This window comes from Oryzias latipes, chromosome 24 (assembly GCF_002234675.1).
Source record: "Oryzias latipes chromosome 24, ASM223467v1".
In the NCBI taxonomy this organism is placed as follows: domain Eukaryota; kingdom Metazoa; phylum Chordata; class Actinopteri; order Beloniformes; family Adrianichthyidae; genus Oryzias; species Oryzias latipes.
Window position 1 is genome coordinate 4,636,113 of NC_019882.2, and position 16,242 is coordinate 4,652,354.

The 16,242-nt window shown below is 39.4% G+C and overlaps 2 protein-coding genes across 7 annotated transcripts in view; one reads left to right on the forward strand and one right to left on the reverse strand.

Annotated features, from left to right (window-relative positions):
* LOC101160614 (regulator of G-protein signaling 6) overlaps window positions 1-11,063 on the forward strand; it is a 44,687-nt gene extending 33,624 nt beyond the window's left edge. For both annotated transcript variants that reach the window (XM_023953161.1, XM_020714677.1), the window contains 13 exons: window positions 1,024-1,075; window positions 1,428-1,492; window positions 3,030-3,106; window positions 3,733-3,814; window positions 3,933-4,007; window positions 4,111-4,212; window positions 4,415-4,476; window positions 4,916-5,026; window positions 5,204-5,329; window positions 7,763-7,949; window positions 8,708-8,797; window positions 9,025-9,078; window positions 10,114-11,063. In XM_023953161.1, coding sequence (XP_023808929.1) covers window positions 1,024-1,075; window positions 1,428-1,492; window positions 3,030-3,106; window positions 3,733-3,814; window positions 3,933-4,007; window positions 4,111-4,212; window positions 4,415-4,476; window positions 4,916-5,026; window positions 5,204-5,329; window positions 7,763-7,949; window positions 8,708-8,797; window positions 9,025-9,078; window positions 10,114-10,164 — 1,134 coding nt within the window. In that variant the 3' untranslated portion in view covers window positions 10,165-11,063. The remainder of the gene's footprint in view (window positions 1-1,023; window positions 1,076-1,427; window positions 1,493-3,029; window positions 3,107-3,732; window positions 3,815-3,932; window positions 4,008-4,110; window positions 4,213-4,414; window positions 4,477-4,915; window positions 5,027-5,203; window positions 5,330-7,762; window positions 7,950-8,707; window positions 8,798-9,024; window positions 9,079-10,113) is intronic.
* A 1,525-nt stretch (window positions 11,064-12,588) lies between these two features.
* The window catches only part of lama2 (laminin subunit alpha 2), a 112,905-nt gene continuing 109,251 nt past the window's right edge, over window positions 12,589-16,242 (reverse strand). For all 5 annotated transcript variants that reach the window (XM_023952768.1, XM_023952772.1, XM_023952771.1 and 2 more), the window contains 9 exons: window positions 15,896-15,989; window positions 15,608-15,703; window positions 14,794-14,874; window positions 14,600-14,677; window positions 14,375-14,453; window positions 13,617-13,733; window positions 13,389-13,519; window positions 13,076-13,295; window positions 12,589-12,992 (listed from right to left, as the gene is read on the reverse strand). In XM_023952768.1, coding sequence (XP_023808536.1) covers window positions 12,835-12,992; window positions 13,076-13,295; window positions 13,389-13,519; window positions 13,617-13,733; window positions 14,375-14,453; window positions 14,600-14,677; window positions 14,794-14,874; window positions 15,608-15,703; window positions 15,896-15,989 — 1,054 coding nt within the window. In that variant the 3' untranslated portion in view covers window positions 12,589-12,834. The remainder of the gene's footprint in view (window positions 12,993-13,075; window positions 13,296-13,388; window positions 13,520-13,616; window positions 13,734-14,374; window positions 14,454-14,599; window positions 14,678-14,793; window positions 14,875-15,607; window positions 15,704-15,895; window positions 15,990-16,242) is intronic.

Consider the following 16,242-nt stretch of genomic DNA (forward strand, 5'->3'; position numbering starts at 1 on the left):
CCCAAAGCACTTTCCAGTCACAGTACCATTCACTCGTCACTCACACATTCTGGCGCCATCCTATAACCACCAAAGTCAAAGTGGGATTTAATGTCTTGCCTAAGAACACTTCGACACATGGGCAAGGTTTGGAATGGAACCCGCAATATTCCGATCAGAGGCAGACCGCCCGACCTCTGCGCCATTGCCTTAAAAATGGGCAAAGCTGAACAGGACAAGCAGGGGATCCACAAGGTCAGATCGATCGCTGCACTTGTAGGGCGAAATGCACATTTTTTTTCCATGAGGGATAGGTTGAAGCGAACACTTGAACAACACACAAGGATACGTAAGGGGGAAGTAGGCAAAAGCCCCCTACTGGCAGCGTACAAGTACTTACTTATCACCTGCACACTCCCCGTATACAGCATTTGTGCTGGGTCAGTAAGGAACCAAAGTTACCACTAAGGTGTGGCCAAAGGGCACCGTACAACAGCATCACATGGTACACACCCGGGCATGTGATGCACGGTCAAGAACGCGCTGAACCCGGGTTCTTCAATGCGCTTTTAGCAAATGGAGTTTACACTGATACTTTTGCATGAACTCGCAGTTGAAAGAGGGTTGGCGGATAAAAATGGACTTAAATAGTTGCGTAGCGACACGTCTGTTATGCATGCATCTGTTAAATTACTGTTTGATTGCAGTTGCTGTCAAAAGGATCAAAACCTGAAGTGAGCAATTCATTCTGACAATGTTTTGACTCATTGATCCATCGGTTTGTTGCTGCATTGCTGGAGGCTTTGATCATCTCTGTAACACCCCCCAACAAGCTTTACAGTCAGCTGTTTTCAGAGCTGTCTTGGCTCCTCTGATCTTGGGGAGTGTCACAATGTTTTTCCTCACGAAACAATCAAAGAGCTGTCCTGCAAAGGTCGTTATCATCACTTTCCTATTGTCAGATGCTGTTGACTTGCAGATTGCACTTTTGTAATCTGCGGCGGAGCGGCAGTGCTTCTGATTTTTTCTTTGTTTCTGCTCCAGGCGCCGTATTTCTGGCCGTCCAACTGCTGGGAGCCGGAGAACACTGATTACGGTGAGAGGCTCGGCTTGTTTTCTTCCATCACAGATTTTCAATTGTGCTCCTGCGTAGAATAAAAACACAATTTCCCTGAAACGATCAACTTGCTGTATAGTGCATTCACAAAAAATAGACCCAAATATAATTATTACATGATGCAGGAGTGATGACAAAAACCAGAAAATTTCTGTCCATGCCCCTGCAGTCACACTGGTGCTGCTGGAGGTCAGGTTTTCAGAGTCTAGTTCCTCTTCCCACTCTTCCCCTTAATCCCTCTCTGATAATATGCTGGTGTAAGCAGAGTCAGACTGGCACATGAGTTAAAAATGTCTCCAGATAAATCTCTGAACTCGACCCTCTCTCTCAGCTATCTACCTGTGCAAGCGGACCATGCAGAACAAGACCAGGCTGGAGCTCACAGATTATGAGGCGGTGAGTTCTGAACCATTCCTTTCATGTATTTTACAATCGCTTTGCGGTGATTTCGGGGTCAAATTGGGGCAGAAGGACACGCCTCTTGGAACAGACTCAAAGATCTCTGTCTAATCTGAGTTTTTCGGTTTGGTTGTAGCCTGGATTTTTACTGCAATTTTTTTTAAATGTTAAATCTTATGCAGCCATGTTGATGAAAGCTCCGTGCTTTAGCTTTTTATTCTCCTGCATGACTAACCCTGTCCTAACTGTTGGACAGTTTGTGGTTGACACTGTGACTCTAATTTGGTCAAGAACATTGGTTACCGCTTCACCAATGGGCTTGAAGATTTTATATTTATGGTACATAAAACTTGACTAAAGCTCTAGTCTCAACTGCCTTTACAGGCTGAGACGGGCTGTTTGCGGGCAAGAAATGTAAAAACCTGTAAAAGACTCTCAGGAAATATCAAGGTCATAGGTCGCTCAGAGAGCTCGTAGTTGGAAAATATTCATGCACATTTTTTTCTATGGGCATACAGGGGGTAATGGGTCATAATGAACACTTAAAAAAACACATAAGAGTAAGTAAGGGTGAAGTAGATGAGACGCAGGCGTGTTGTAAAGATTTTCCTTTTTACAACCCCCCCCAAATCCTGTGGACTGAGCAGGGAGCCCATTAGCGCAGTTCATGTGATAAGTGCAGCCTAGAAATGAGGATATTAGACAATAAGAGTATAGTTTTTGTGGACATCCTACAGGCACTTAAATATCACCATCACAGTCAGTGAGGGGCACATTACTAATGACTAGAGTGTGGAGCAAGCGCATCGTACGACAGCTTCACCCATATGTCGTAAGTCTTTTTAACTGACTTTAGAATACTTCCCAATACACTAATCACATGCACAGCAATGGTGCGTTCCATTTTCATCAAAAGCCTCAAGGGAACTTCAAGGCTGCGCTCTCCTTAAGACGCGGCCGCTGCTCTCTACGACCCTCCACGGATCGGGACAACCCAAAAACCCACAGCACCTGTACGGATGCATGTGACTAAGGCTTAAGACCATTTTTGTCTCAAATATCAATCGGAAGACTTTTCTCTGGGTTTACTTTTTGGGCTTATTTTTATTATTTAATTTTAACACATTTATTTTCAAATCTCTTAGATCCTTTTGTGGAAAATTAGTTTCGTCTCAGTCTGGGAATTATGAGAATTATGTTGAGCACTCAGAATACGAATTAAAAAGAGAAGACTTTAAATATAGGTGGAAAGGATGAGGTTGAGGGACTCAAAACAAACTGGGCTGGATGGATGAACTGGATTTATGTAAGTTAATTGACAAAATCTCTTTTTTGTGGTTAGGTTATGGTATAGCTTTGTTTTACATAATCTGGCTTTTCCCCCCTTTTTCCTGTCATACAATTGAGCACAAACTCTTAACCAGTTATTTCAATCTATTTCCAGGTCTGACATTAGGGTGAACCTGCAGGGGCCCCACCCCTGGAATGCTGTAGAACTGTGTATAGTTGTTTCTTTCTGATGTCTTACAAACAGGAGAACCTAGCTAGGCTACAGAGAGCCTTTGCCAGGAAGTGGGAGTTTATCTACATGCAGGCCGAGGCCCAGGTCAAGTAAGTTTTTCTCTGTTACCATGACAACGCAAAGCCAGAAAACAACATCACTCTTAAGACACAAATGCACACCACGCAAGTCTGCAATATCAAAACTAACACAAATCTAAAGATGTTATTGCTTGATCCTTTGTTCAATGTGGGAAAGCCTTTTGATCATTTCCAGAAGTAGTTTGATAATTTGTGTTATTTCTTTGTCCGTTCATAGATTTGTGTCCTTGTTTTTTTACTGCTTTTATTTAAATGTTTCTTCAGTTTTCTTGCAGAAATTGACAGAAACCTTTAAGAACTAGGCTTTTCTTGCTTAGGCATAAACTGCACTAAAAAAAACAAACTGCAGTTTATGTTGCTTTAAGTGCATTTTTTTTTCATGTGGTGGTTTTAGATTTATATGCAAAGCAAACCATGGTGTCAGCTTCCAGCTTCTGTGAGCATATGAAGCACATAGGATGTGACGTTTGTTCAGAAAAATGCTGCAGACAGTCACAAAGGAGGCCGAAAAACTCTATCCTCTCCAGTCTTTTACTCCTTCCTTTCATTCTTCAGTCCTGCTTAGAATGACACAAGTTATAATGGTAAGGCTACAAAGAGGAAGCTTTTTCCTCCCTGCCTGATTCCATCTGCAGGATCGACAGAAAAAAGGATAAAATTGAGAGGAAGATCCTTGATAGCCAAGAGAGAGCCTTCTGGGACGTCCACAGACCTGTGGTGAGCCTCTGTCTTTGCCTCGCTCTCCTCTTTTTCCGTTCTTCTTAACCTCTTTAGTTGCAATATTCAAACAGTACCTGTTGAATGAAATGAAAATGTATTTCCTCATTCTCCTCAGCCTGGATGTGTTAATACCACAGAGATGGACATCAGGAAATGCAGACGCATGAAGAATTTGCACCGAGTTAAGAAGGTGCAAATCCAAACGGCAGCACATTTGACAGTCATTATTGCATTTCCAAAGACACTAGCAAAATGGAAGTTAAAGCCGAGCTTCTTTCATTTTGTGTTTGCAGTCGGTGTACGGCTTGACGGAGGAGGGAAAGCAGTCGCAGAGTCCCATTCACACCTTTTTACAGCACTGCCCAAAAGGCACCAAGGAAGACGTGGAGAAAGAGGTAAAAGTTTAGATAAGTAGATAGACGGTGTTCTGTTTTAGGATTACACAATATATTTCTAATTTTTACTTGGATTTGTTCCAAATTTGGTACAACATTGGTGCTACCATTCATCTCAAACAAGATCTTACTTAACGTATTTTTTAAAGTGCTGACAATAAAATAACACAAACAAATACACTCCTGTCATTTCCTCTTTCAGATCTCATTCCTGAAAACCCAGCTTGATCGCCACTGTATGAAAATGTCCAAAGTTGCTGAGAGGTATGAAGGCCGGGGTTTACATTTATAGACGGTATATATATATATAAACTGTTTAAAAATGAATCTAAGGTTGTGTTTGATGGCATTTAATTGAATTGAGATATTGAGAGGATTTTCCCTAAAGAAATGAATGACATTGCAAAATCATATATCTTATAGTATAAAGAATCCGTTTTTAATTGAAGAAAATTATCCCCTTGACACCTTAATTTTTTTCCACCTATGAAAAACATACTTGTGTGGTTTTTTTGTTTTTAAGTTGTTGCTAGATAAAGGTAAATTTGGAGTCAAAGAAGTTTGGTGCATATTTGCATCAGTAGGCATCAAGTATTGTTACAAAGGTGAATTAAATATTTAGGTTTTGTCTCTAGATTTTGATATCTTAATTTTCTTTCTCCCCCTTTCTTTAATATTTTTATGTTTTGGTTTCACGGATTAGTTTGATAACCTACGCAGAGCAGTTCATGGACTATGATCCGTTTCTGACTTCTCCGGAACCATCTAATCCCTGGACCAGTGATGATCCGACCTTCTGGGATCTAGAGGCCAGGTATGAAGTCCTATAGAAAGCTTTTATAAACAGAATGTGGACTGTCTCATATTGACATTTCTTTTTTTAATTACTTGCAAAAATAATAGAGAAGGGAAAAAAGATGCAAATTTAAGAGCATGGCACTCCCTGCAGCAGTTTAGTATTATTTGTTGTCTTTTTCTCTCCGTCTGCCAGTAAAGAGCCGAGTCAGCAGAGAGTAAAGAAATGGGGCTTTTCTTTGGAGGAGGCTCTTAAAGATTCAGCAGGACGGGAACTCTTCCTCAAGTTTCTGGAATCAGAGTTTAGCTCAGAAAACCTAAGGTGAGAGCTAAAGTGTTTGAAGCTGTCTTTCCAAATCTTCTAAGGCATTTTTATTTGATCATTCTTAAAGTCCCACTCTGCTCATCTATTGTCAAAGCATTCCCAGTGGTCTTTTAATTATGATTGTACCATTTTTAGGCAAAATCGTTGTTTTCTAAAGATAAAAATTCTGCAAAGCAGCAGTAGTTCATTCGCCTCTGAGACAATTGATGTGGAGGAACCCCGCCCCCCTTCCCTTCACCCATCTGTTTCAATGGCAGCCCTTACACCCCCAACCTAATAATACCAGTGCAATACAAAAAAGGTATTGGACATTGTTGCAGAAACTAACCACACCTACTTGTAAGCACAGTGGTGGAAAGATAATAATTTGGTCTTTTAGAATGCTAGTATAAATATGGAGATGTGTTTTTAACTTCCAGCAGGATGTCTGGAGATCTTTCCAATGAACAAGCAAACCTCCTTGACTCTCCTAATGCCATGGAGTGATCTCCATTCCCTGTAGGCTGATTGAAAAGATTTTATGTTCTAAAGCTATCATTTACACTCTAAAAAAAGTATTTGGGCCGTAGTTGGAAAGATTAACTTTTTTACATTGATGTAACTTAATTATTTAGTTTGGTGAAAATAAATCATTTTATGAGTTCATTCAACTTAAAAATAACATGTAGTTGTCTGACATAGTTATAATCAACTTAATTCAATTAACCCTTGTGCTATCCTAGACGCTTTACCATTGGGAGTTGGGTCATCTAGACCCACTAGACAGTGCTCTGAACCTTTTTTCTTCAATGATTTGTGATCCTCACTGGTGTCCATGGATTACATGAAATCTTTCCACCTTTATCCACCTTTGTCATGGTAGGGAGAACACGTCAAAATGAGGGTGGGGTCATCTGAGATAGCACAAGGGTTAAGTTGGTGTAACTTTGGTGTAAACCTGTCATTGCGTCATGACGTCATAACGTAAGGCAGCGCAAGGAATTGTGGGATACAATTTTCTTTTTCTATCTGGGCAGATTGGGGTTTAAGTGTGAGTTTTTGTCCATGTGTTTTGTTGTCTAGCTGTTTTACTCTGTTTTAACTAGTAATTTAAACAGTTATGTTTATTTTTTCTGCACCATGAGTTAGAGTTTGGTAGAGGATGATGAACAAACCCCCTTTGTGCGGTAAAACACCTTTAAAGACAGATTTCACTGCCTTGTAATGGGACACATTGCTGGGTCACTCGTGCCTCTGATATGGAGATTACAAGGCCCATTGGTTGAAAATTTAGAAAAATAAACAAAATTAAGGAAAAACAACAAAAAATTTAAGTAAAATCAACATATTAAATTGAGTTGGATAGACATAAAAAATTACGTTGAATAAACTTAATTCAATTACGTGTTACCAATTGAAGTGATTCATTTAAGTTGGATCAACCTTTTTCTTTTTAGAGTGTACTGTAACTCCACTGCATTACTTTAAACCCGCACAAAGAACTGCACATGCAGTCCAGCTGTGATCACCTCTGCTCCTTAAGTTTAGTTTTTATGTGTGGACTTCTGCAATTTGCAGATATTAAATTCATCCTTCATTTAGTTCCGAGCCCCAGTTTGACTCCTTTGATGAAGTTCAGCTCTTTCATGAAACAGAACCGCAATAAATCAAAGTTTAAAAAAAAAAGTTCATAAGTGAGAGAAATGGAGGAGAACTGTGTTGGCAACAACTATCTGGAGTTTATCTCTGCAGGTTGTGGATAGCTCAGATTCAGGACCATAGATAGACGAAGTGAGACTGAGGGAGAAATATCATCATCCAGCCTTTAGTTTTCCCAGCGGACTCCCCGCTCTGCACTCTGGACCTTTAATTGCTTTTGGTTTTATGAGGGAGCTTTCGGAGAGGCCTTGCAGGAGCAGAGCAGCATTACCCAAAGCTGTTTGTCTCCAAATCGCTGAAGCAGCACTCAGATCAATATTGATGGAAGCTAATACGAGGGAGTCACCCAGACAGTCGCTCTGCTGTCGTTAAACACCCATTGTTATCCCAAAAATGTCAGTTTGACTCATGGACCTGTCCTCGTGTTTAACCTTTAGCTTTCATAGCGCTAATTCAGAAACTGTCGATGTGCAAATCTCATAAACGGGCTGACCTTACAGGACCTACAAAACGTAACAATCCTTTAGAAATCCGTGAACCTTTTTTTTTCCTCTCTGTTAAAGACCGTTGTTCTCGGAGCCATGCCGCCTCCCTTCCCCTCTCCTTGTTAAGAGGGAACTTTTAGCTCGCCCAGCGTATTTTCTACGTCACAAAAACGCTCTTAATGTGATTTTTCTTTAAAAAAAAGTCCTCTATCATCAGAAAAAATGCCACAAGAACAGGTTAAAAAACACAATTGTCATCAGAGTGGGTCTTTAATAGGACTTTTTGTGTGAATCATTGTCTTTGTAGGTTTTGGTTGGCGGTGCAAGACCTGAAAAAGATGCCCCAAGAAGAAGTAGCACAGAGGGCTGAAGAAATCTGGGCAGAGTTCCTGGCAGAGGGAGCTCCCAGCTCCATCAACCTGGACTCGCACAGCTACGAACGCACCAGCCAGAACCTGAAAGACCCCGGAAGGTACAGCTTTGAGGACGCCCAGGTGAGGAAGCAATCAGGAAAATAAAGGAAGTAGACGCTGGGAGGGCTTATAAAACATACAACAGGCGGTTTTGTATTATTTCTTGCATTTATGGTGAAGAATTATAAAAAAGTCTATAAATTGCACCGCTCAGGAACTCATTGTATTTTTCCTCTTGAATGTAACATTTTCATCTAAATATGTGGGCAGTTGTTCAAATATTTGTTTAAAAAAGCAAGAAAGAATGAAAAACGAAACTAAGTTATGCGATGAAAAGCATTATGTAAGGTGATAAATGTGGGATTGACATCATTTGTGGGAGTTGGACAGAAAATCTTCAGAAATGACATGAAAATCAACAAAAAGCTGTCATAGGAGCTTGATGTCCTCCACATTTCCATCCCTTTTTCTTCTGTCAGCATGCAGACAGTAAAGGTATTTTCTACGGGGGCGTAAAAACATTTGAGTTTATGCTCCAAATGTCTCTGACGAAAATCAAAAATAATTTCCCAGCAGCATTTGAGTCCAAAGTCTGTGCCCACTCCTTCATATTGATTTTTCATTATTTTTAGACTTCCCATGCCTTTAAATGTTTCTTTTTAAGAAGGTCATGTTGTAGATGTGTCATCAGTTCTTGTTTCAGATGATTCAGATTCATATCGTAGAGTAATTTCACTAAGAAACAGGGATTTAAAGTGACAGAGGCATCACATTTCCTTTCATGTTGAATAATTTGGGAAAATGTAAACGTTACTTGTCTCCCTTTTGTGTCAATGGAGGACCACATTTACAACCTCATGAAAAGCGACAGCTACGCTCGTTTCCTGCGATCCAATGTGTACCAGGACCTGCTGAATGCAAGGAAGAAGGTGAGGAAGCGGCTGATTTTTATCTTATTTTCTGAGTACGTTGGTGAATGCACGCTTTGACATGTTCAGGGTTTCACAACAGTGGGAGGTTTTGTAGCTGCTGCCAAGAGAAAGCAAAAGTTGTGTAGTTCTTTCCTTTTTTTGATCATGACAGCTGAGGCAGGTTGAAATAAAAGCAGTGACTTTCCTCCTGTCTTTTTTCGTCTGCTGTGATTCTGACTCTAAAGCCGGAAACGGATCAAGGCCGGAGGACCTCTCTGGAGAAGTTCACTCGTACTGTGGTGAGCATCTCACTGCCTCTAAAGCTGCATTCCTCCAAGCCAGAGCTGTCAGACCACAGCAAACACACATGTATTATTAATGCTACTCATACTTACAATAATTGGAAGTTGCTCAAATATTCCATGTTGATTCATAAATAGTTGCACTTAAGTTTTTTTTTGCCTGATAGTGGATTGAAAACAAAAGGATTGTTTTCAAAAGGACAAACCTTTTATTCAATTTTCAGGGTCCTGATTGAGCTTGTTTGGATTTTTAATGAGAGAATAATAAATAAAAAAAACATGCAACATAAAAAAGTTTTTGAAAAAAAAGTTAAAAAGGAAGCAAATTCATGTAGAGTCATTTTTAATTATTGACTGTAACCAAACTACAATGTGAGAGTAAACCTGAAACAACAGTTTCAGGTCCGCTCAAGTTCCACACTTCTTGAATTGATTTACTAAATCCTGTGATAACATGGCAGACCTTTTAAAAATATAAACGGATTCTAAAAGTGAGCTGTCAGGGTATGCTTGGATATAGGCTCCAGCAACCCCATTACCTCAGAAGGGATGAAGGGGGTATGGAAAATAGCTGGATAGATACACATTGTAAATTAGCTTTAAAATGACTTTATATATTTATTAATAATTATTTATACATATTAATATAGTTTGATTTTTATTAGATTTTTTTAAATTAATGTTAAGCAGTACTATTATTATGTTATTACTATTGGAAACACTATTCCTGCACAAACTGGTTATAAATGAAACGTGAAAAGACACAGAGCTCTCTTCATGTTTATGAGCGTAAAGATGGATCAACTGCAATGAAACAAACAATTAAACTAGGATTTTAGCCAAAATACTGAGATGACTTGGGGATAGTTGAGGTTTTTAATTGACCAGGTGTTAGAACATTCCTGAATTCTGAGATTCATAGAAATTATTCCAAAATATTTGAGTGAAATTAAATAAAGGAGACTAGGATAAGTAAAGTTTCCATAAAGAAAGTAAGCTTGTGCCCCTCCCCTTCTGTCTGTCTGTTCCCAGGGCAAATCTCTGACAGGCAAGCGCCTCACCGGCCTCATGCAGTCATCCTGACGAGGTCTAGATGCAGACCAGGAAAAACCAGAATACAAGCTCACCAGTGGAGAGCAGGTGGAAACCAACACTGGCGCCTGTGGATGAAGAAGCAAGCTCACATTGGCTGATCCTCATCATCACTACCACATCTGGATGTGACCTCAGAGACACTGACGAGGACGGACGGCGCGCAATAACTCAGCAGACCCGACGCGGGGACAGCTGTCACGGCGGAGTCGATGAAACAATGCGGCTTGCCTTTCGAAGGCTTGAACCAAATGAGGCGGTGTTCTCTTTGCAGTGTCTAAACTCATGTGGTAGCTTCACTGTCAGTGCTGTAAACATGGAACGCTTGAATGTTTTAACTGACCATGGACTTAGATTAATGCTGTAGTAACATCCCTGTTGTATCTCCTACATTCACTAGAAGAGAAGAAGGAAAGAAGGTTGAGCTTTACAGTAAACATCACCCAACCTGATGCTTTTCTGCACAAGCTTTGAGATTGGCTCTGAAGACACATGCATGTCTTTGTGCATTTTGTTTAGAAATCAGTAGATGGAGAAAAGTTTGCACAACATGACTGTAAAAAGCACATTTTAAAGCAACTGCTCTTAAAAATTCAAGCAAAAAATATAAAATTTGGCAACAAAATCTACATTGTGTACTTCTTTTTAATCAAACACAGCCAACATAAGTTTCATTATAGGGAAAAAGAAATGGTAAAGGTTTTTGTTTTAAGTCAAATATGTATTGAAAGCTCAGTTTGAACATCGAAAAATGATAAAAGCTGGACTATCAAGTCTATTTATGAAAGGTTAAATGACTATATATTTATTAAAATTTGTTATTTTTACTCTGACTTTAACCCTATAATGCTAATTCACCATCCATCTACAATAAATTGAATGCTACTAAATGTTTTCACGTATTTATTTTTCTAAATTAATATTTTTGCTTAAAATTAAGGTTTTTTTATTTTAAAAAATGGCTTTAAAGTTTTGATTTTTTATCAACATTCTATTACTCTTAGAAACAATCTGTTTTCTGTGTTATATAAATTGGAAAATCATCTGCGTTAAAAATTATTAAAGCAAAGGTAAATATCGGTTAAAGAGGTTTGGTTCTAGAATAGAGCCATGTGGAACTCCAAAGCAGACTCTATAGCCCAAAAAGGACATAATTTACATTCAAGAAATGTAAATATGCTTAAATTTAAATTCTCATTCTGATCATCTCTTGTTCTGTTATAAAAGTGTTCCCAGTGGTCTTTTAATTAGGATTGTGCCATTTTTAGCCAAAATAAAATAAAATAAACTAATTTTTAGGACATATTTCTGCAGAGTGGCAGGAGTTCATCAGAAATCCCTTAGGAATAACCCCGCCCCCCCTTCCCACTCCCTGTTGCTGAGGGCTTGGAGCATGGAGCTGCCCGGCATATTTTCTACATAACAAGTACGATCTTTTTCAAACTGCCTTTGCCTCGTCTGCTCCAAATTTTAAAAACATACTCAAAATTGCAAGCTTGGTTTTATGAATATATGTCCTCCATCATCAAAATGAAATCCTTCATTAAACACCAATTTTCATTGGATCTTTAAAAACTACCTCTGCTGGAATGCCTGCAAAAAAATCAAGAGCCATGCATTAACCAGAGATTCATTAGATCATTAATCATTAATATTGTTCTTTCTTATCAATTTAAGAATTTTTTAGACGTGAAGAAAACCGTGGTTTGGATTCAGTCTGCTTCTTTCAACCCTAAAGATTTTATAATCTAGATACCGTCATGTGAATTAATTAGTTTTAAAAAAAAACACATTACCCATCAGTCTGTGAGTTTTTATTAAACTGTCCGCTTCAGTAGGATGATTCCATCCTTTTTTTAACAAAATAAAGATGAGTGCAGTATGAAAAAAGCAATTTGTTTATGGAAGACTGTCTGATGATGAATGTTTTTCTTCACACAGGATCCGAAATTCTTTTGTGGAATACATCTACTGCCCTCTAGTGCATCAGGAATGTAAGCGCACTTTGTTTGCAATGACCATTTGATATTTTTAAACTTGATTTAGCATTTTAAAAATATTATTTTTCCAAGTTTTCAGCACTGCTACATCACCAAAAAGAATGTTTCCTATAAGGTAAAAAAAAACTGCCTAAGGCTCACATTTCTAGCTCGACAGCCTTACATGTGTTGTAAAGGATGTTAAAGCCCCTGCATTCTAAATTACCATCCACGCCGCCATTGCATCCCATCATGCATCAAACAGCCTGACAACAGAAAGTCCCTCTTCTGTTCTCCCTCTTCAGCGATGGCAGTTAAAGCCTGTTTAATGTTTAATGCACACTTTAAAGGAAATAAGCCGTGAGGCCTTAACAAGAAGGCGAAATCATCACTTCAGAGCGATCATAAACTCCAATGACAAACCAATAAACACGCCTCATATTTCAGCTCTCACAGCTTTATTGAGCGGAGCCTTACAGGGTTGGGTAAAGGCAGTAAATCCAGTTAAAGCGCAGGGGTGACTTGAAATAATCACTTCCACAGCAAGTGTTTTAAAGAAATTGGCCTAAAAAGAAAAGAAGAAAAACTTCTGCCACATCAAACCAAGTGTATTAACAACAGAAAGTTGCTGTCGATCTGAAAACATGCACAGAACCAACCCCCCATCTGTGTCAGGGAGGAGTTAGGCCCCTTTAGGACAAGAGAGAGGCTGAACTCCTTTAATCTCCAGGGCCTTGTTGAACTGCACATCCATGGTCTTTGACGCCTTGGTGATCTTCAGGTTCTTCAGACAGCCTTTGAAGGACCTTTTTGTGGACAGACCTGCCTGGTGGACTCCATCTGATAGAACCCAGAAAACATTTCTTTGATGCAAAAAGAAGGATTTTTGTATTTCCTGGAGTTTGAGAATCATGGCTTCATACCCGGATATCCTCCCACGTAGATTGGGTCGTTGGTGTCGCAGGTGCTGGAGCGAGCATTCGGAGACTCTGCTCGGCTCTTCCGCCCATCCACCTCCAGCTCCAGCTTGTGGCGGAGCTTGGTGGCCGTGACCGCGTGCCACAGACCGTCGCAGAAACCCGCTCCGTCAGGAGCGTGCTCTGCTGTGATTCTTCCAGCTCCGTTGTCGACGTGGAAGAGCAACTGCGAGGAAAATGAATCGTGAGAGGACTCGGACTGATTGATTCGGTTACCTTGAGTAGCTGCAAAGTTGATTACAATCTTATGATTGGTTACCTTCCCCTGGACAATCTCCAGACCCAGTCCATCTTTGTCCTGGTTACTGACGGTCAAAAGCACGCCGTTGGTTCTGGTGGTTCGGAACTCCAGAGCTATCGACACATCCAGACCAACCCTATAAGAGGCGACTGGATAACACACAGGGTGAGGAGGGGTCACTTTTACAACTCGTTCACACAAAAAAAATATCTGTTTTCTTTTTAGGTGATCATTATTTTAGCTGACCTGCTTTCAGATACCCTGTGCCGTCAAAATAAGAGCCAGTTTCCGTCTCCCTGAAGCATCTCCCGACCATGTGACTGGAAGAAGGGGCCGCCATGTTCAGTTTGAAGTCCTCCATGACTGTAATGCAAAAGAAGAGGAACATTTAGGAAAGGGCAAGAGAGTTTCCTCCTCTTTTTAACTGTTCTGTCACTCAGCAGGTTTTCACAGTTCTTCTTTCTAACTGCACCTTTGTGCAATTTTTTCCCCCTGCAACATCCTCAAGAACATAACAAAATTTGCACACACCTAGTACCCCATGAAAAATAATTTTTGACATGGTGAATAGCCCCTCCCCCCATGATGACATCACAGTGGGCGAAACTGTCCGAAACAAGAATCTCTTATGGGGCTCAAAAAAAACAACTAACAAAACCAAAACACATGTGTCGCGGATATCTGAAGGGATTATGGGATGGACACAGGACCCTTTCGTTGCACATTTTCCCATAGTTTTGCTGACCTTTGACCCCTCTACCCTCTGCCTAGACAATGCATCATAACACCTCAAGCATCATTGGGAAGCTAGTTGGGAAAACAAAATGTTGCTTTTTAAGTTTGTAGATTTTGAACTGCGTTGGTGTGGTGAGCATGAAACAGCGGCGTTCTTTTATTATTTGGCCTTCTCACTGTTGATGGTGAATTTCTCTATTCCATTTTTAAATATTGTTTGCCACGCCAGGAATGAAATCCCCCCCCCCCCCCCCCCCCAACATCAGTACCTGCAGGGGCAGATTTTGTGCCAACAGGACTTCCAACCATCTTCAAGTTTCGAATGCAACCGTTGAGACTGTAGAGAATCTGGAAAAAGAAAAAAGAATATAAAATAATTTTGTGTTTCTAAAAAAAAGGAATAAGAAATAGTCAGTAAATTCTTTAAGATGTTTCCATTCTTCATCTGGAATGTCATTAAGCTTTTGAAAGACGTGTGGATTTCTTGTATTTACCGGTCCTATTCTCCTGGTGATGTAGTTTTGTGGTAATCCACCGACATACAAGGTTCCCACAACATCTAACAGGTCAGCCTGTCAAGAAAAAAAGGGACCAACGTTTGGACTTTTTAACTGCCATCTATTAACTTTTGTAGTTCCTAATAATTAGACTTTCTGATCCAAATAGAAGAAGAAAAAAACTCAGATACCTTATTTGGGCTGGTCATCTGTTTGCTGTACAGCCCGTCTACTGTTAGAACTCCTCTCTGCTTATTTCGACTCACACGGATCTAGAAAAAAAAATCAGAATTGGAATGAAAACCACCGTAATCTTAAATATCCCACCTGAGTGACAAAATTGTTTTAGAAAAATATATATTTTTAATTTGCTAATAAGCAAAAAGCTTAATGTAATAAAACCATAAATAATAAATCTTAAATGTAACACTTTCTCAAGCGACAATTCACTTTCCCCACTTGGTTCAATTGTATAATATGCGGTTCAGTTTTAAACCAAAATTCAAAGGATTCAAAGAAGTTTATGGTCATATGTACAGTAAGGAAACAGGTTTCCCTGTACAATGAGATGCTTACTAAATGCCATAAGGTTAAAGGTTAAATAAAAGATGGGGTAGGATATTTACAGGAGATCTGAAAAATTCCCACCAAAAATAAAATATAACTATGCATCAGTAAGGATGGATACTTTTAGATGTGTATATAAAGTTATTGCTAAGAAAATGTTTATCTGGACTTGTTTTTTGTTAAGACTGAATTCATATATAAATCAGCTGTTGTGCAATAGTTGGTTTTGTAACTATTTTTTACCTAACAGATTTAAATGCTGTAAATTCCTGCAGAAATCCTTGTTTCCCTGCAAAAACAAGTCCAGATAAAAACTTTTCATAGCAATAACTTTATATACACATATGAAAGTATCCATCTTTAATGATTGGAAGAAATCTGAGGGGAAAACACAGCGAAATATATCGGTGAATACAAATTAGAAGCATATGTGTGTACCTTGTGCCAGCTGCCATCATTGATAGAGAAAGGAACGCAGCCTGAGATGTTTCCACGGCCGAGGTCGTATCCCAGACAAACCTGCCCGTCTTTGATCTATCAGAGGACACAAAGATGCTTGGAGAAACCGCAGGAATTCCAGTAAACACACAATATTGTTGTAGTTTTGATGCTCGGGCAGAAAAAGTGATGTAAGATGTAAACCCAGCTGTGCGTTCAGCATGAATTTTAAAGCTGTAACACATTGTTTGACAAAGCATCCGATGCTTTCATGAGAGATCTGGATACCTGAATGGAGACAAAGTCAGCGTGGTTGATCCTCGCCATGTAAAGAACAAGTCCCGACTGTTCCTTTGTCCTCAGATCAAACTCCAGGATCAGCCTGAAAAAAAAAAAAAAAAGATCACGACAGCCATTAGTTTCATGAAGAATGTTGGAGAAACTGGAGTATAACCACTGTTTTCACCACTTTTACACTAAAAAATCTTTTTCGGAAAGTTCAGTCCAGCTATGTCAGCTATGAAGGCCACCATAAAAGAAAAGAAAATTGCTTTCAATGTGCTCCATGTCTCTCTTTTGGTTCATATTTTTCTTAATTAACAGCCTTTTGCCTCATAAATTTATTACTTTAATCT